At 30.6% G+C, this 19,685-nt stretch overlaps 3 protein-coding genes across 7 annotated transcripts; 2 read left to right on the plus strand and 1 right to left on the minus strand.

Annotated features, from left to right (window-relative positions):
- Positions 1-3,969: 3,969 nt before the first annotated feature.
- On the plus strand, positions 3,970-6,616 carry LOC105252172 (E3 ubiquitin-protein ligase RNF14). Of its 2 annotated transcripts, none has more exons than XM_011259445.3 (5): positions 3,970-4,505; positions 4,585-5,461; positions 5,539-5,767; positions 5,925-6,097; positions 6,163-6,616. In XM_011259445.3, the coding sequence occupies exons 2-5, from the start codon at positions 4,601-4,603 to the stop codon at positions 6,427-6,429; spliced, it is 1,530 nt and encodes a 509-aa protein (XP_011257747.1). In that variant the 5' UTR covers positions 3,970-4,505; positions 4,585-4,600; the 3' UTR covers positions 6,430-6,616. The 2 variants fall into 2 exon arrangements, with proteins under 2 accessions (XP_011257747.1, XP_011257749.1); XM_011259447.3 differs by having other exon boundaries at positions 4,598-5,461.
- Positions 6,617-7,413: 797 nt separating this feature from the next.
- Positions 7,414-10,573, minus strand: LOC105252173 (tubulin alpha-1 chain). Its single transcript, XM_011259448.3, has 3 exons — positions 10,371-10,573; positions 8,989-9,211; positions 7,414-8,637 (listed from the first exon to the last, which is right to left on the minus strand). The coding sequence occupies exons 1-3, from the start codon at positions 10,371-10,373 to the stop codon at positions 7,508-7,510; spliced, it is 1,356 nt and encodes a 451-aa protein (XP_011257750.1). The 5' UTR covers positions 10,374-10,573; the 3' UTR covers positions 7,414-7,507.
- A 2,195-nt stretch (positions 10,574-12,768) lies between these two features.
- LOC105252174 (protein arginine N-methyltransferase 9) lies at positions 12,769-17,127 on the plus strand. 4 transcript variants are annotated; one of them, XM_025407390.1, is made up of 7 exons: positions 12,769-13,453; positions 13,535-13,661; positions 13,802-14,203; positions 15,188-16,177; positions 16,293-16,440; positions 16,612-16,713; positions 16,780-17,127. In XM_025407390.1, exons 1-7 carry the CDS (start codon positions 13,297-13,299, stop codon positions 17,125-17,127), a joined length of 2,274 nt encoding a protein of 757 aa, XP_025263175.1. In that variant the 5' UTR covers positions 12,769-13,296. The 4 variants fall into 4 exon arrangements, with proteins under 4 accessions (XP_025263175.1, XP_011257751.1, XP_025263176.1 ...); XM_011259449.2 differs by having other exon boundaries at positions 12,769-13,443; XM_025407391.1 differs by having other exon boundaries at positions 12,769-13,443; positions 13,820-14,203.
- Positions 17,128-19,685: the final 2,558 nt, after the last annotated feature.

Consider the following 19,685-nt stretch of genomic DNA (forward strand, 5'->3'; position numbering starts at 1 on the left):
ATGAAAATTTTGCGACAATGACGACAAATTTTAAAACAACATCAAACGCGGTATCAATCGGATAAATGTAGTTAAATGTATATAATCAAAATTTTTATTATCAGACCAATTAAAAATTATTCGATTTATGTCGTGTTTGATATCATTTTAATCGCAAGAATCTCAATAATTCATTAAAATTACTTTCAAATAGATAAAATAAAAAATAGGCGTTTCAGTTTTTATTTTATAAGATGTTTACATTCGCGAGGAAGCCGAGTCCGCTTATCTTTACGACCTATCAAGTGCGAGAGCGATAGCGAGAGCGAGCGAGATGACCTATCATCAAAGAATTCCGAAGTCTCTTACAATCGGCTTCTTCACTTTCTCTATCCATTCGCAATTTACGAGATAATAAACTGTAAACTGAAACTCCTATTTTTTATTTTATCGATACGAAAGTAATTTTAATGAATTATTGAGATTTTTACGATTAAAATGATATTACTTTTGATGAAAATAATTACTTTTATGTACAAAATAATGAGAGGAATCAATTGGTGTAAAGAAAACATACAGTTGTTTTTAAGAAAAAATATGGAATTGTTAATTGCAAATTACATATTTTTTCTTAGAAACAACTATGTGTTTTCTTTACACCAATTGATTCCTCTCATTATTTTGTACATAAAAGTATGAAGGTAAGATAATCGAAAAATGAATGGTTTACTAGATATTTTATGGTTTATGTAAAATTAAGAAATTATTTCAAGCCTTATAACTCAAAAAGTACTTAATAAAAAGGTACTTAATTATAGTGTTTTGGAAAACTCTCGAGATAAGCTACAAGAATATGCAATGAAAAATAGGGGGTTCCATTTAAGATTTCAAACTTGCCCCCCCTCACCGCCCAGGGGGAGGGGTGGAGGGGCTGATTTTAACGTCATTGTACGTCCCCCTCGAAATGACGAAATTTTGATTTTAACCATTTTTTCGTAGTGTGCTTATTTTTCGAGTTATTTGGCTGCCTAAGTTAAAATGGGTCACCCTGTATATTGTATAATAATATCTATTTTTTATATTGTATAATAATATCTATTATATATTATATATATTAATACATTTTCTATGAAGAATATACAATCTACTTATCTCTACGGTATCTATTAAATTTTTATTACTAGACATTGTATTAGCGTCAAGATGCTGGAATTTGCCTGTTTAGAATTATGCGCAAGGGTACTGCGCACTTGTTTTTGACGCTCGACGCTTGACGCTAAACCCTTTCATCTAAAGATGTCTTAAGGCGTCTTTAGATGGAAGCGTTTAGCGTCAAGCGTCGAGCGTCAAAAACACGTGCGCAGCACCCTTGCGCATAATTCTGAACAGGCAGATTCCAGCATCTTGACGGCTAAAACCGCTAAAACAATGTCTAGTAACAAAATTTTAATAAATACGGTAGAGGTAAGTAGATTGTATATTCTTAATAGAAAATGTATTAATATATATAATATATAATAAATATAATAGATATAATAGATATAATAGATATCATTATACAATATATATTATAGAATTGCGCGATTAGTAGCGTATTACAACATAACCAAACAGAAGGAATAATTGGCATAAATATATGTTTTCTAAATACAACATGAATATTATTTATTACAATGTATTCTTTGTATAGGATATAACGTGTGGAGTGTGCACGTAACTTTTTTTTGTTTCTTAAGATGCGGCCTCATTGACGCTAAAAAGTAGCGTCAACCATTGGTTGAACAATGAAGCAACTATACTTACCTCCTTGTTCAACCAATGATTGACGCTACTTTTTAGCGTCAATAAGGCCGCACCTTTATATTCATAATTAATAATGCTGCTGCATTCTAATAATCATTGATGATAACGATAATTAACTGACATTTTATTGATAATATTTGATAATAATGATAATATTGATAATATTGATAATAATGATAATATTTGATAATATTCCGCAATTTAGATGATTTACTGACTGCTCCAGCGTTTCAACAAATCACTAGGCACACTGCGCATGTCACACTTTTTGACGCTTTAACGCTCGACGCTAAAACGCTCCCATGTAAAGGCACCTTTAAAGGCCGCTTTAAGCGGCCTTTTCATTGACGCTAGAAACCAGCGGCAAATGGGGATCTAGTGACTAAATTTGCCGCTTGCCTTAATGGAGGGAGAAGTGGCGGCAAAATATGCGAGACAAACATACTTTCTTTCACTCTAACTAATTGCACTAGTGTAACAGTGCAGCTAAAAAGAACAGACCCACAATAACACATTACTACACTTGAATTTTGCGACACGCTGAAAAAGTTGAAACTGTCTGAACTTTATTTTATTGACGTTGAATCTAGAAAAAGTCTAGTGATTTTAATTTGCCGCTAATTTCTAGCGTCAATGAAAAGGCCGCTTTAAGGTTTGTTCTTTTCAGCTGCACTAGTTCTGCACTAATTCTGAACTAGAACTGACGAATACAGTAAAAATTTCATTGCGGAAATGTAGATAGAAACGAAAAGAACGCTACAGAGTGTAGAAATCAACATGGCGCAACATATGATTCCGGATATTGATTAATATTTAGATACATAATTTTAAGGGTGGCACCTGATTGACCACGTCGCCAATTGGCCAATTCAAAATAGGATTCTCTGATTGGTTAATCGTTGCTGGTTACCCTAAGGCACTAAATATATGAGTATTCTATACTCCGCCATTTTTAATCCATCTCCCCACCCCATATAATCTCACTAACCTATCTACTATAATCTCAGCTTAGCGACGAGGCGAGTGACACGAGAAACAAGGAGGGGGAATGGATTAAAAATGGCGGAGTATAGAATACCTGTATATTTAGTGCTCTAGTTACCCTAGGCACAGATCGATATAATTGGCTGTGGTCAATCGCAACGTGGTCAAACGGGACGCTCCCAATTTTAATACCTTCCAATTTACAACTAATATTTCCATCTTTATCAATTAAAATATTTCCAGCTGCATCTCTTGTAATATATGCGACACTTCTTTTCTCCATATCGATAAAACTTTTTTTTATACGACTAAAGTTCTAATATAATTAATATAATTAATATAAATTAAAAATATAAATTCAAAAAGCTAAAAAAACATATATACCATATATTCTCTTTATATTTACTTTTTTTTAGTTATGTTAATAATTAAGATTTTTTACTATATATGTTTATCTGTCGCTATTGTTATTGCGTATATAAAAAATATTATTTATCACAGTATTTTATACTTCTATTAGGGTGCTTTCCAGCAAGCAACACAGGCGACACTGTGTCGCTACAGTGTCGATACAAGTGCTTTCCAACTACGACACAAGTCGACACAATCGTACACAGCAAAAATGCTGTGTTCGCCTGTGTCGTCGTTTTGTAGCACCCCAGTGAGTGCCAACATAACATTTCATATTTGGTATCATTAATTTTTTTAAGAATGGTATTGCGTGATAGAAGATAACCAAACTTTTATATTCGCTAAAAAGACGACTTAAAGACATCTAGACGTCTTTAAGACGACATAATGTTGTGTGGGAACGTTCTGAAAATTTAGACCTAGTGACAACTATTAAAAGTGACTGCCCTGCACTCTAGTGGCAAAATAAGAAAGCTAAAAAGCGTTCCAGCTACAAGTCGACACTGTGTAACACTGTGTCACACAGTGTATCACTGTGTTACCATAGCTGGAAAGCACCCTTAGATTACTAACAATTTTATATATATATATATATATATATATATATATATATATATATATATATACAAGTATATGTAAAAATATTGATCAATAATATTTTTATATGCGCAAAAATAATAGTAAAAGACGAATATAGAGTGAAAAATCTTAAGTATTAACATAACTTAAAAAAGTAAATATAAAGATAATATAATTTTTAATTTTAGGTTAAACTGTTATTCTCGTTTTACCTAAGCTGCCATATTGAACTGCACTAACTCAAGACCTGGGGCAGGCAGTTCAGTGAACTGCTGTACTCAGTTCTGTTTGCACTATTGGAAAGAACAGTCATCTTTGACGTCACTTCTGCTAAAAAGAACGCCTCAGTGTACACTTTATGAACTAATACAGAAAGTTCAGCTGGAAAGAACAAACCTCTAATGTATATACTGTGGTTCAGTGCAGTGTATCAGTTCGGAGCGTGGAATCAGTTTAATTGATCTTTAAATATATGCACGAATTTTAGCTATTTATTCATAAAATATTACTCGATGTCATTTTCTCATTTTTAATGGCATTTTCTGCACAATTATTAAAATTAAATAGTTTAATTATCTGTAACTAATTCGCGAAAGTTCAGCAAATTCAAATTATCCAAAGACCGATGAGCGCATAACCTTCTTAAAATATCATTAACAGCATGTATCATTTGTCATAATTAAATCACAAAAAGTGCCACAATTGAAAGACTTATACTTAATAAAATAAACGTTTAACTTTTATCGTTGGTAAGTGAAAAAAGCATGCATTTTTCTTTTTTACTATTGGATCAAGTAAGAAATATATAATCATAATATAATATATCAGTTTCAACTTACAGTCAATGGATTACGAGAAACAAAAAGATGAAATTACTGCATTGGAAAGTATCTATAATGAAGAAGAATTTTCATATCATGAGGAAAACAGCCGGTTTGATTGTACTTTTAAAATTTTTGTAAACCTTCCAGCAAAATATCATTTAACATACAAGGATTTGAGACATGAGACAGAATCTAAACAAGAAGTACAGATATCATATTTGCCACCCTTAACATTACACATTACATTGCTGGAGGATTATCCATCTGCATCTGCTCCAATGTTTACATTATGTTCCTCTTGGTTGCGCCCAATAGTACTATCTAAGCTATGCAAAAAGCTCGATTTATTATGGGAGTATAGCAAACAGGAAATTTTATTTACATGGATGGAGTTCCTTCAAAATGAAACACTCAAATTTTTGAAAATAAAAGATCATCTAAATATGGATTATATGTATACATCTTACAAAAAGACATTGGAAAAATTACAGAATTTACAAATAAATAAAGAAATAGACGAACAATGTAACAAACAATGCAACAGTGGAGTCAACAAAGAGAATAGGGAAAATATATCAAAGAAGACCAATGTCATTGATAAGAGAGCCATTTTAGATTGTCCCATCGGTAAAAATCCTATTCAAGTATTGATCGATTACAATGAAAAATGGAAACAAATTGAATTTAAAAAGAATTTTTATACATGTAACATCTGTTTTACTGACAAGTTGGGAGAGCATTGTACCCAGTTTTTGCCTTGTACTCATACTTTTTGTAAAGATTGCATTAAAAGTTACTTTGAAGTAAAGATTAAGGAAGGAAGTGTACAGAATATCTGTTGTCCTGAAGAAAAGTGTAAATTTGAGGCTACGCCTAATCAGGTAACTATTTTTCTTTATATATTTTTGTTGCTTAATATTGAAATTCTGTCATAAAACATTGATTGCATCTATTGTAGATAAAAGACTTAGTAAGCTCAGAGTTATTCTCAAAGTATGATTCTCTATTGTTAAGTACTACATTAGACACTATGACGGACATAATTTACTGTCCAAGACGACACTGTCAATATCCAGTCACTTGCGATCCCGATGATCACATGGCAAAATGTCCCGTTTGTCAATATGCATTTTGTGTTCGTTGCAAGATGGTTTATCATGGAGTAGAACCCTGCAAGATTAGTTCAGGTATGCATATAATCTTACTTAAAATAATTGTATTGTATAATATACAAAATATCCATATTATTCGTTTTTATATCGCTTAGTTTCAAAAAACTTGTACATTAGAGAATATATTATATTAATTTTATAATTCAGTAATTTTATGATTCGTTAATAATAGCTGAAAAACAACGATTACTCAGTGAGTATCAATCAGCCAGTAATGAAAAAAAGGCAGAAATGGAAAAACGTTATGGCAAAAGACAACTTCAAACAATGATAGAGAATACTATGTCTGAAAATTGGATTAATGACAATAGTCATAATTGTCCTCACTGCAAAACTGCGATCGAGGTATTAAATTCGATTTACGAAAAAATTTGTTGCAATCAATTATACATCTTTGTATATTGTTACAGAAATCAGATGGCTGTAATAAGATGACCTGTTCGAATTGCGGCACATATTTCTGTTGGTTATGCGGTACGCGGCTTAATCCCGAAACACCCTATATACATTTTCGAAATCCAGACTCCAAATGTTTCAATATGTTGTATCGCGGTGTAATACCTGATGAACCAGACGATGATGATGATTTCGATTTTCACGCCGAATATTTAGATTATTATTCTGAAGATGAAGAATATATTTACGATGAAGATTTCATCTTGGAGCTGGACGATTGAATCAATTTCATTAAATTTTGTAAATATGTGATCCATATATTTATGAAATATATCTCATAGATATTGGAATATTTTCTTTTCAGTTTTGTCGTTATAATTAATTAGATATTTTGCGCAAACTGCATTGTAACAAATTTTAGTTAATTTAATTATCTCAAGATTGCTATTGTAAAACTAAATATTGCAAAATACAAATTATTTTTTAATTATAATCGTTAGTATTTTTATATTTTTTAAACTAAGAACAGGCTTTAATATTTTATAGAAAGAAATGATACAAATGATACGTTGACGAGTTGTGATACAAATATAATCGTATTGATTCTTTTTAAATTTTTCTTTATGTATTCAATTAGAAAAAAGTAAAATTAAATAAAGTATTCGAAAATATATAAAGCTACTTTTAAAAATTTATTTTGATTGATATTTTATTATTAATTTATATAATTTTATTTTTTTAATTTTCATCTAATTTTTTCCCTTAATATTACATCTTTAATTTTCCAATTTTATTATTTTTTATCTTGCCCCATTGTCATTCTTTATAAAATAAAAATTTACATTTCTTTATATATAATTCTAATTCTTTTCTAATCTTCTTTCTTATACCAATTAATTCATCTCAATAATACATCTCATTAATATTTATATCAATATAACTTCATATTTTTTACTCTATTAAATCTAAATCTTTTAATATATACCTATTAAAAAAATCAGTAACTAAGAAAATCTTAATATTACTTTTTAGATTTCACCTTTAATTATAACCATAATTTAAATAAAATATATTAATTCGATATATCACAATTTAAAATAAAATATATTAATCAAAATAAACTTTTGAAAATATTTTTATATATTGTGTACAGAATATTCTTAATGGAAGTGAACATTTATAAATATGCAGATTATACGTTTGCAATAATTTAATAATTTATTTAAATTTTTATTTGACAAAAGTATAGGTATATCAATCAGTGGTAAGCTAGCTTTGCAAATGGATTATTCTATTTCAAAATGCATGGAGACATCTTAGACAAAGCTGTAACACAAGCAGACAAATAGTATTCGCGTCTTAGTATTCCTCAGCGCCTTCTTCACCCTCGCCTTCCGCCGAATCCATTCCAACTTCTTCGTAATCCTTCTCTAGTGCTGCGAGATCCTCACGCGCTTCAGAGAACTCTCCTTCTTCCATACCTTCGCCGACGTACCAGTGAACGAATGCACGCTTGGCATACATCAAATCAAACTTGTGGTCAAGACGAGCCCAAGCTTCCGCAATAGCAGTAGTGTTCGACAGCATGCAGACGGCGCGCTGGACTTTTGCAAGATCACCGCCCGGAACAACAGTCGGCGGTTGATAATTGATGCCGACCTTGAAACCGGTGGGACACCAGTCGACAAATTGAATAGTACGCTTCGTCTTAATAGTGGCAATGGCCGCGTTGACATCTTTGGGCACGACGTCACCGCGATAAAGCATACAGCAGGCCATATATTTACCGTGACGCGGATCACACTTGACCATCTGATTAGCTGGCTCGAAACACGCATTTGTAATCTCCGAAACAGACAGCTGCTCATGATAGGCTTTCTCGGCCGAGATGACAGGCGCGTACGTGACCAGAGGAAAATGGATTCTCGGGTAGGGTACCAAATTGGTCTGGAATTCCGTCAGATCAACATTCAAGGCACCGTCAAATCGTAGAGACGCCGTGATGGAGGATACGATCTGGCCGATCAAGCGATTAAGATTCGTATAGGTCGGCCTTTCAATATCCAAGTTGCGACGACAAATGTCGTAGATTGCCTCGTTGTCGACCATAAATGCGCAATCGGAATGTTCAAGGGTAGTGTGCGTTGTCAGGATAGAATTGTACGGCTCGACTACAGCTGTAGAGACTTGTGGTGCTGGGTAAATAGCAAACTCGAGCTTCGACTTCTTTCCATAATCGACGGACAGACGTTCCATCAACAAGGACGTGAAACCAGAGCCGGTACCACCGCCGAATGAGTGAAAAATGAGAAAACCTTGCAAACCAGTACACTGATCTGCAAGCTTGCGAATACGGTCGAGCACAAGGTCGACTATCTCCTTTCCGATTGTATAATGACCGCGAGCATAGTTGTTTGCAGCATCCTCCTTGCCAGTGATTAATTGTTCCGGATGAAACAATTGACGATAAGTTCCAGTGCGAACCTCATCTGTACACAAAGATTGAAAAATTAAAAGTGAAATTTTTTGCAATTTTTTGCAATTTATCAAATATAAGATAATGTTGAAAAATTACGAGGGGTAAACCGCTGATCAAAATTATGTACACTAATGCCTATTAATGCCCAATTCTTGCTAAATTTTTATTAATGTCTAGTAATTACATTATTGCTAATTTTTTTTATTAATGCCTAGTAATGCTCAAATAATGTCCACTGATGTCCAAGAAATGCTAGTAATTCCCAAACAATGCCCAATAAGTCTAGCAATGCCTCAAATCTGTACACTGCAATGCCCTCAGCAGTTTACCCCTCGAAAAATTACATAGATGAAATACATACCAACTACAGTAGGTTCCAGATCGATGAAAACAGCTCTGGGTACATGTTTGCCAGCACCAGTCTCACTGAAGAAGGTATTAAAACTATCGTCTCCACCTCCGATAGTCTTGTCAGAGGGCATTTGGCCGTCCGGTTGAATGCCATGTTCCAGGCAATACAACTCCCAGCAAGCATTGCCAATTTGTACACCAGCTTGGCCAACATGGATTGAGATACATTCACGCTGAAGTAAATCACATATACATTAGTATATACATTAATATATCTTAAGTTCTTCAACTTGGATAGATAAAAGAATCATAATAAAACTATATTTGTCTTTAGCATTTACGTGAAGAACACAGCCTGAAATAAATCAATACAATAAACTTTCCAAAAGGCTCATCGAGGTCAATGTCCTCGTAATGCTCGTACATTAAAATATGCGAATAGTTTCAAGCTTATAGCACAGATATTTATATAATAACATATAGTAAGACATATAAAGATCAATTAATTAGTATAATAAGTAACATTAAATTCTTGAAAGTCGCTAATAGATAAAATAAAAGACGTAATTAAATTCGATCACACTGGTAATTTTATTGATTTTATTGATAAAGAATCACAATGTTTCGATAGGTTTTGGTCCTTTTCGAGTGAAAGTAATTTAGTTAACTATTATATCGTGAGAAATAAGGAAATCACTTCATCAAGATTATCATGTCAGCCTCTCCATCATGATAATCTTGACAAAGTGATTTCCTTATTTCTCACGATATAATAGTTAACTAAATTACTTTCACTCGAAAAGGACCAAAAAACCTATAGTCGAAACGTTGTGATTCTTTATCATCAAAAAAATTGCCAGTGTAGTCGAATTTAATTACGTCTTTTATTTTATCTACTGGCGACTTTTAAGAATTTAATGTTACTTATTATACTAATTAATTGATCTTTATACATCTTACTATATGTTATTATATAAATATCTGTGCTATAAGCTTGAAACTATTTGCATATACTATTTATAATAAATATAATAGTTAACTAAAATTTACTAATATTTATAATAATATAATATTTATAATAATAAATTAACTAATATTTATAATAGATATAATAATTAACTAAATTACTTTCACTCGAAAAGGACCAAAACCTATCGAAGCGTTGTGATTCTTTACCATCAATAAAATTGCCAGTGTGGTCGAATTTAATTATGTCTTTTAGTATAATAAGAATCGTTTTTAAGCAAAAAGACGACGCGATCTAATTTTAGAGAAAGTGTAACCGGCCGGCGTTTAACCGTTAACAAAATGGCCGACATGAAGGATGGGCGGCGTCACTTGATTTATGATTCTACGATGAGCGAAAGAGTGATAATTATCGACACGACTTACCATCTTGTATTACAATTTCTTTTTCGTCTTCCTTCAGAAAAAAAGAGCCAAGTAGCCGCCGCAGGAAATCGATAGTTGGCGAAAGCAAGTAATGGAGCTTCTGCTAACAACTATAGAACGTCGACGTCCGAGCAACTATTGGATATTGGACGTGCGACGCTTCCTACGCTCTATTTATACCCCCCTGGAATCGACCGTTCCAGAGTGCGCTGATTGGTCCGCGGTGACCTCGCGTCGCGCTGCAATTGGCTGTTGACCGCATCACTCATCATCCCCGATAGCCGTTACTACGCGTCAACGATGTAGCGCCGAATCGTATCAACGATTTCAGTATTTTATCCGATAATACGATCGTTTCAAGTCCCAAACTCATTTATATGATCGTCGAAATGCACAGAAATAAATGTTCCTGTGCGCCTATTCGGCCAGATGTGTATTTCTACAAAATTTCTCAGCGAAATTCCGCTTTACATTATACAGATATGTATATGTGATGTTGCTAGGCAAAGAGAGAGAGAGGAGCGAATGTATGCGACATTCGTGTCAATTGCACCATATTTGGGCCGCATCTTTCTCGAGGCATGACCGAGTCGTTTTCTCAAACGTTTCTTTTTTTGGTAGAATGGAGACTGGTCGCGGAAACGCCCATGAGTCTAATTAAGGAGATGATTAAATTATATTAATTAGCAAATTAGTCTTTTATTATATCTGAATAAATTCTTTGTTCCATTCCTTATATGCTTAGAGAGCATTGAACGAGCATTTTCGCGATCTGATTAATCTCTTTGCTCGAATTCATACTGCAAGTATATATAGCCTATTCTGTCGATAAACAGTTACGTTGCTTGCGTGCAGCATGATGACTCAAGCTTGCTTGAATTTTACTGCAAGAGTATAGAACACAACATAAAATATATAAAAATTAATAAATTATTAAAATATATAACACACGTAGAAAATATGTCATAAATTATTTTAATTGATGTATTGTCACGATTCTTAATTTAGATTAAATATAATTTGTAATCATGTAAGGATATAGAAGAGAAATGTTATAAATTGCTATATTATGTATATATTATCGTTAAATATCGATTTATTTAGTAGATTTTTCTAAAACATCTCTGAACACATCAGAAATGATTTTAATTGGATTATTGGAAATATAATATTCGGATATAAAAGAAAATTAGAAAAATTGCTTTGTAGAGCTTTATGTTCAGCCTCTTTTGTTTGTTTTGTATATACATATACGTTTATATACTTTGGGTTACAAGCAGTTCGATTTCTCTTTCAAAATGTTTTCGATTAATAATCATTGTAATGCACCCCAGATAATCAAATATGATTAATCATATTCCCAGACAACACACATGTCCAAAAGACATCTAAAAGACGACTTAAAGACGTCTTAAAGTCTCCTAGATGTCTTTAAAACATCTTTTGGCCTTTTTGTGCTGTCTGGGTTGCTGCCATGTAGCCAATAGTTGTATTATTGTTAACAATTCTCAGTAATATATATGACAGCAATCTCACAGACAAATTGACTATTTGGAAAGTTTTATGTTCGATAAATAGATTAAACGATAGCATTTTATATATCAAATATATTTTATGTTAATTAATAGCTTAACCTCCAATTTTACAATATCGTTCTGAGAGATTAACGATGTCTTTTCCGCCCATCAGAAAGGTCAGCTCATGTTTAAAATTAAATTGATAAATGTATAATTGATATATTATGTGTATGATTAATAAAGGAAAGCGATCTCTCTCTAGATGATTAAAATGTATAGAGGAAATATTACAGATTGAGCTTATGTACTCTCGAATATACAGGGTGTCTCAAAACACATAATCAATCTTTCAAAGACAGATTCCTGGGATCATTTGGAGACGATTTTTCCGCAGTGAAAATGTCGATGAAGGCCATCATTTTTTGCATGTTCCCAATTTTTGTCATCATATATCTTTGCAATTAAGCCTTAAATTAAAACTCAACTAAAGTAAACTCTATTTAAAATTAATCGAAGAATATGGTTTTGTTAATATTTTATTTCTGCAAAGCTTAGTTTACGAAAAACTCCTTATGTTCAATCACTTATAATTCGAAAATTATTAGTGCCTCGACATTTTCGTTGAGGAAAAATCGTCTTCAGATGATCCCAGGAATCTATCTTTGAAAGATTAATTATGAGTTTTGGGACACCCTATATATTAAAGATTCAGATTATGAAATTAAAAATTAAATTTTTTTATACATGCGAATATTGTAACGTTGATGATATTGCTTTCTTCATAATTGACAAGAAAAGAACAAGAGAAATTTATGTTCGTATATATAAAAATACACACACGTGTGTGTGTGTGTGTGTGTGTGTGTATGTATATGTGCATATGATGCATGTATATATGTGTATACTTTTATTGAACGTGACATATCTATTATCTAGCGGGTATGTCTTAATTGAACATATCAGAGTGTAATACATTATTGTAAGAGACGATTGAATTAGATCGTATATCGTGGAATTAATTTGAAAAACGATGATATTTGCGCAGTACATCGAATCTGATGAATCTAGAATTCATTGACATTGCTCAATATATACTTTCGCGTGTGTGTGAAATAACGTCAAATACAACCATTTGTGCCTAATATCTTTTATCTTAAAAAAATGTGTCAATACACACATACACACACAACATTTGTGATACAAATCGAAATAAATAAGTTTTAGGTTAATTTTACATTTGGTATCTGGTATATCAATAGCACGTAATTAAATTATTACATAGTGATAATAAGCATATATTTTTGACGTAATAACGATCAGTTTTAAGTTTTATAAAAACAAGGTGACTCTGTTAAGAGATACATTGTAAGCGAAATAAGGAACTTGATGCAAAATGCAAGCAGAAGTGAATGACATACTGGAAAAGTCGTTGCAAAAAGCTAAGGAACACGATAGGACTGGAAATGTTGGAAGAGCTTATGCGTATTATACTATTGTTACAGAGCTATGTCCTTCAAGAAGATCAGAAATCGAAGAAACATTCACAGATGTACTATGTGAGATGCAGTATATATAAAGTGTTTAATATCTTTCTTATATAGAGTTATAATAGTAATAATGAAAAAAATATATATAATTAATTTTTAGGTGAATGGGGAATACAATTAGCAGAAGATAATAGATTTTCAGACATTGTACGCTGTTATAAACATTCCTTGGATATTTATCCAAATAATTCTCGTATGCTCAATAATTTTGCAGCACATTTATTACGGTAATCATTTCAATTTCAATTTCAATTTTATTATGTATTAATGCTAGTCTTGTTCTCATTATTTTCATAATAAATTATTAAAATTATTTTTTTAATCTTTAAAAAGTAAAAAAATATATTGTTTATATATATTACTAAAGGAATAACAATCCTATAAGGGCGATAGAATATTTAAGAAGAGCTTTGAAAGTTGATCCTAACTTTCTACCAGCAGAACGAAATCTGCAAAATGCATATAGCATGGCAGTAGATAGATGGCACTTTACAATGCTTAACGATAAGTGGAGAAATAATGCTTTTGAGAGAGCTATACGCAAGAGAATCAACCAAGGATATGATACAGTATTGGATGTAGGAACTGGTACAGGTCTTTTGAGTCTATACGCAAAAGCCGCAGGAGCCACAAAGGTGTATGCATGCGAATGTTCTGAAATAATGACACTAATTGCAAAAGAAGTATTTGAATCTAACAATGCAACTGATATAAAGTTAATACCAAAACTATCATTCGATCTTAAAATACCTATGGACATTTCAGAAAGGTTTGTATATCCAATAATAATTATTATACAGGGTGCGCCAAAAGTCTGAATACACCTAAATATCTCACAAACGGTGCATTTTAGAAAAAAAATGTTTCAGGCAAAAGTTGTTTGGTTTCGAGCGGGCCATAAGATGGTACCATTGGTTTGATCTCGAAGAGTCATTTGAAGGTCACTTCAATTTTTTAAAATGGAACACCCTATATATTTTTATATATTCTTGTAGCTCATCTCGAGATCTTTCCAAAACATAATAAAGTATTTCTTCATTGAATACTTTTCGAATTATGAGGCTTGAAATAATTTCTTAATTTTGCATAAACCATAAAATATCTAATAAAATATTCATTTTTCAATTATCTTACCTTAATATTTTTATGTAGAAAATAATGAGAGGAATCAATTGGTGTAAAGAAAACACAGTTGTTTTTAAGAAAAAATATGGAATTTGCAACTAACAATTCCATATTTTTTCTTAAAAACAACTGTATGTTTTCTTTACACCAATTGATTCCTCTCATTATTTTGTACATAAAAGTATTAAGGTAAGATAATCGAAAAACGGATATTTTACTCATATTTTACTCATTTTTTTATGGTTTATGTAAAATTAAGAAATTATTTCAAGCCTCATAACTCGAAAAGTAGTCAATGAAGAAATACTTTATTATAATGTTTTGGAAAGCTCTCAAGATGAGCTACAAGAATATATAAAAATATATAGGGTGTTCCATTTAAAAAAATTGAAGTGACCTTCGCGTGACCTTCAAATGACTCTTCAAGGTCAAACCAATGGTATCATTTTATGGCCTCCTCGAAACCAAACAACTTTTGCCTGAAACATTTTTTTCTAAAATCCACCGTTTGTGAGATATTTAGGTGTATCCAGACTTTTGGAGAACCCTATATATGACTTTGATATTTTATGTTGATTTAATTATTGTATTAAATGCATTGATTAATATTAAAAATATATAATTCTAGAGTAAAATTAATAGTGACTGAAACATTTGATGCTGGCTTATTTGGAGAACTTGTAGTACCATCTATGATTAATGTACACATGAACATTTTAGATATGAATGGCATGGTAATACCTATGGGTGCGACGGTTTTTACAACAGCTATTGAATGTGAATACATTAGATACAGATCATCGGTGATTTTTGATAGAATAAAAGATAATAGTACTTTAAATTTTAATAAAGTGTCTGTATTATCGGATGACGAATATTATGATACAGAAAATCTGGAAAAAGTTCAAATTAATTATGTCACAGAGCCGCAAGTTCTCTTTAATGTAAATTTTAACAATTTATTGCAATTGCAAGAATTTTATAAAGATGGAATAAAACAAATGTTACAAACGAAATGTAGATATGATGGCATCATAGATGGTCTAATTGCTTGGTTTAAATTACATCTGGATGAAGAAATTACACTGGATTCTTCAGATGGAAAATCTTGTTGGCAATTGGCTGTTTTTCCGGCAGTACCTATTGTATGCCACGAAGGCGATATCTTGACGATAAAAGCGGAAACATCGAAGAGTAAACTTAAATGTTCTTATAGCACAGGCAATGTGCAATCCAGCGAAGAGTGTAAATTTTTATATCGTTTGCCAAAAGAAGTCATTGTCTTCCTAAATGACTTTAATTATGTCAAATTGCTCACAGAAATCGCTAAATATCAAGAAAATAAAAAAATTAAATATATTTTGGATACTTCGCCTTTTCCAATCTACGGGTTAACGCTATTAAAAGAATGTAAAGATAGTGAAATTTTATACTACAAAACTGACAACGAAACTCTTCGTTTTCTGATTGAACAAGTAGCCCGAGATAGTGGGCTTCAAGGAAAAGTGCATATAATATCAAATTATGATGAAATTCCATGCTCTTTAGATACCATACTTGTTCATAATTTTGACATTAAAGGCGAATTGAAAGATCAGGATAATTATGGAATTTTCAAGTATTATACCTATATTATATAACATTTTTATACATTTTTTTTACATTTTCTTTTACATGTTTTATTTAATTATACGTATTAAAAATTCTTATATGTCGTTTATTTTTTGTTTCAGGTATTTCCTTAAACCAAATGGTATGTTATTGCCAGAAAAAATTTTTCTTATAGGACAATTAGTGTATTCAGAAGATTTACCAAACATGGTTTATGTGCAAGATGTAAATCTCCAAACATCATCCAATACTTCTATTTATATTGATACAGTATGAGATACAAAATATTTTAATATAATTTTAAATTATGTCTATGTATGTACATGTGTGTGTGTATGTGTATGCATTCCATAAAAGAAAATATTAGCAAGACATTATCAAAAACAAAATTACAAAATTTATTTGTAAAGTTACAATAAAATAAACATATTTTCTTTTCAGAGTTCAGATAGTGAAGACAATCCAGCTATGCGAAATAATACAACCAATAAAATAAATAAAAGTACAAACTATATAATTGCAGAACACATTAATAAATATAAGGCAAGTCACTTGAGGGATTTTATTTAAGATTAAAACTATTACTTAATTTTTATTATTCTATTGCAGATCAATCAAATATTTGATTTGAATTCGAGTTTGTATTCATATAAGATAATATCTGAGGCACAAACACTAATAGAAATGAATGAAACGGAGACTACTGAGGCAATCATAAATTTCGGACAAATAAATTGCACAAAAAAAAAAACTTTACCAAATGCCTTAATATGCTGGTATAAGATTCAGCTTAGTCCACAACATATACATGATACAAAAAAGAATGATTCTTTTATGAATCATACTGCAATCGTTTTTGAAGATGAATTAAGAAACATTATTTTAAAAAATAAAGAAGTAAAAATTAAAATCCACCAGATAAAAGGTTTAGTGAAAATCACAGTACTAAATTTGTAAAAGAATATGTAAAAAAAATAAACTATTTTGTAATTTTGTACATTTTCTTATAAAATATTTTTTTTTATTTCAATATATTTTAATACTATTTTTTATACCCTTTTAGTTGCAAAATATATATGAATATATATTGTAATAACTTATATGTTCATATATATAATCTATATTAAAAGAAAACATTTAAAATATAGTGTAATATATTGCAAAGTAACACTATTTTTTTGTCAAATTGGAACAAAAAAAAAGAATATAAGTAATATTAAACATTTACAAGGCCACTTTGTTAGAAAGTCATATATTTTTCATGAACTATTTCACAAATCTTGATGAATTTATTAACAAAACTTAAACACTACCGAGTAATCCAAATAGAGAATAACAGATTTGTTCCTTCAAAAAATAACTCTATATTTTATAAAAAGCCAAAACATCTTTAAAGATAATCCTTTATAAGGGTTTAATCAAATATATAATTATAAACTTACAAATTATAAAAGTAAATATATAATAGAATATGAGTTGATATTGATTCATTTCAAACTATTTTCATGTTCAGATTTTTTATAATGTTCTAAAACTTTTAAAAAGGATTATCAATTATCTTTGCCTGTTTCAATCTATTAAATATTTAAATGACAATCAATGCATTAATGGCTGCAGAATAAACTGCTTTGTAACTGTTGTAAAATTCGTGAATCTGATTAATGTATGTTCTTTACACTAATCAGATTTACGAATTTTACATCACTGTGAGGTTTGTCAGCTTCTCTAATGGAATTTTTAAATTTTAATTAGTTTTTTTTGTAATGTACACACTTCTAATGCAAATATTCATAAAAGGAAGAGGAAAAAATAAAACAAAAAATCTAACAAAGTTCTTAAAATAGTTTATTTATTTGTTAATCAAATATTCACTGGCTTTGTAAACGAATAACTATGTAAATTTATTGCATAGATAAAAATATATCGCGATCAAGCAGAGAAACAAATTATATTAGAGAAACAGATTTGAATTCTATTCATTGCGATGTTTATTTTAACAAGATATATAAGTAGAAAGAAGAAAAAATATAAAAATTGATTAAGGCCGGTATTCATAGTCCGATTTTATATTAGAGAAGATCGTCTTAAGTTCGAGCTTGAAATTCTACGCAGCTATTTGATTGGTTGAATGAAGTCTTAAGTCAACCTCGGACCAGACTTAAGACAATCTTAAATACGAGATCGGACTATGAATACCGGCCTAAGTTGCAGTTATATAATATTATTTTAATTCTGTTTCTCTTTTATACATCCGCTTATCATTTAATGAATTGTAAACATATAAATAAAGATGGGTGCACATAAGTGCACATAAACAAATAAAAGCAAAGTTTTCGAAAGTTATTATTTACAAAAGATATTCCAGAATCATGAAAGTCTTCTTGAACAAATAAATCTTAATAGATTTACCTTTAGCGAAAAATTAAGTTAAATCCGAATTACTTAATATTAAAATGCAAAATTAAGTGATATAAATATATGTAACATTATACTTCAGTTTAAGTTTTGCCTTAACATTTACATTTCAATAAATACTGTCTCTACTTTATTTTATCTAAACTAATTAATTGTATATTAAAATCACAATAACTTATTAAACTACAGCAATAAAAAATATGAATTAGAAGAAAGATTTATAGCTACATATTGGATTATAGTTAAAATGATAATAATAGTAGATACATTCTGTATGTGTGTGTACATGTATACAGAATGTCCCAAAAGTCCCGGACCGGTCGAATATTTCATAAACTATGCACTTTAGAAAGAAATGTTTCAGACAAAAGTTGTATAGCTTGAAGGGGGCCATCAGATAGTGGCAATGATTTGACCTTGGAGAGTCATTTGAAGGTGATATAAAGGTGATATAAAGGTCACCTTCAATTTCTTAAATGGATATTTTTTATTATATACTTGTGTTGCTTATCTCGAGAGCTTTCCAAAACACTAAAGTATTTCTTCATTGAGTACTTTCCGAGTTATGAAGCTTGAAATCATTTCTTAATTTTAAACCATAAAATATCTAGTAAACCATTCATTTTTCGATTATCTTACCTTCATACTTTTATATATAAAATAATGAAAGGAATCAATTGGTGTAAAGAAAACATACAGTTGTTTTTAAGAAAAAATATGGAATTGTTAATTGCAAATTACATATTTTTTCTTAGAAACAACTATGTGTTGTCTTTACACCAATTGATTCCTCTCATTATTTTGTACATAAAAGTATTAAGTTTAAGGTAAGATAATCGAAAAATGAATATTTTACTAGATATTTTATGGTTTATACAAAATTAAGAAATGATTTCAAGTCTCATAACTCGAAAAGTACTCAATGAAGAAATACTTTAGTGTTTTGGAAAGCTTTCGAGATAAGCAACACGAGTATATAATAAAAAATATCCATTTAAGAAATTGAAGGTGACCTTTATATCACCTTCAAATGACTCTCCAAGGTCAAATCATTGCCACTATCTGATGGCTCCCTTCAAGCCATACAACTTTTGTCTGAA

This window comes from Camponotus floridanus, unplaced genomic scaffold (genome assembly GCF_003227725.1).
Source record: "Camponotus floridanus strain SB8 unplaced genomic scaffold, Cflo_v7.5 scaffold172, whole genome shotgun sequence".
Lineage (NCBI taxonomy): Eukaryota > Metazoa > Arthropoda > Insecta > Hymenoptera > Formicidae > Camponotus > Camponotus floridanus.

Excerpts from the sequence above, each read along its gene's own strand:
- LOC105252172 (XM_011259445.3), top strand. The coding sequence starts at position 4,601 with ATGGATTACGAGAAACAAAAAGATGAAATTACTGCATTGGAAAGTATC. Across the intron at positions 5,462-5,538 it reads TTGAGGCTACGCCTAATCAG|ATAAAAGACTTAGTAAGCTC; the intron begins GTAACTATTTTT and ends CATCTATTGTAG. Across the intron at positions 5,768-5,924 it reads ACCCTGCAAGATTAGTTCAG|CTGAAAAACAACGATTACTC; the intron begins GTATGCATATAA and ends CGTTAATAATAG.
- LOC105252173 (XM_011259448.3), bottom strand. Across the intron at positions 8,638-8,988 it reads TCTGGAACCTACTGTAGTTG|ATGAGGTTCGCACTGGAACT; the intron begins GTATGTATTTCA and ends CTTTGTGTACAG.
- LOC105252174 (XM_011259449.2), top strand. The coding sequence starts at position 13,281 with ATGCAAGCAGAAGTGAATGACATACTGGAAAAGTCGTTGCAAAAAGCT. Across the intron at positions 14,204-15,187 it reads CCTATGGACATTTCAGAAAG|AGTAAAATTAATAGTGACTG; the intron begins GTTTGTATATCC and ends ATATAATTCTAG. Across the intron at positions 16,178-16,292 it reads GATAATTATGGAATTTTCAA|GTATTTCCTTAAACCAAATG; the intron begins GTATTATACCTA and ends TTTTTGTTTCAG.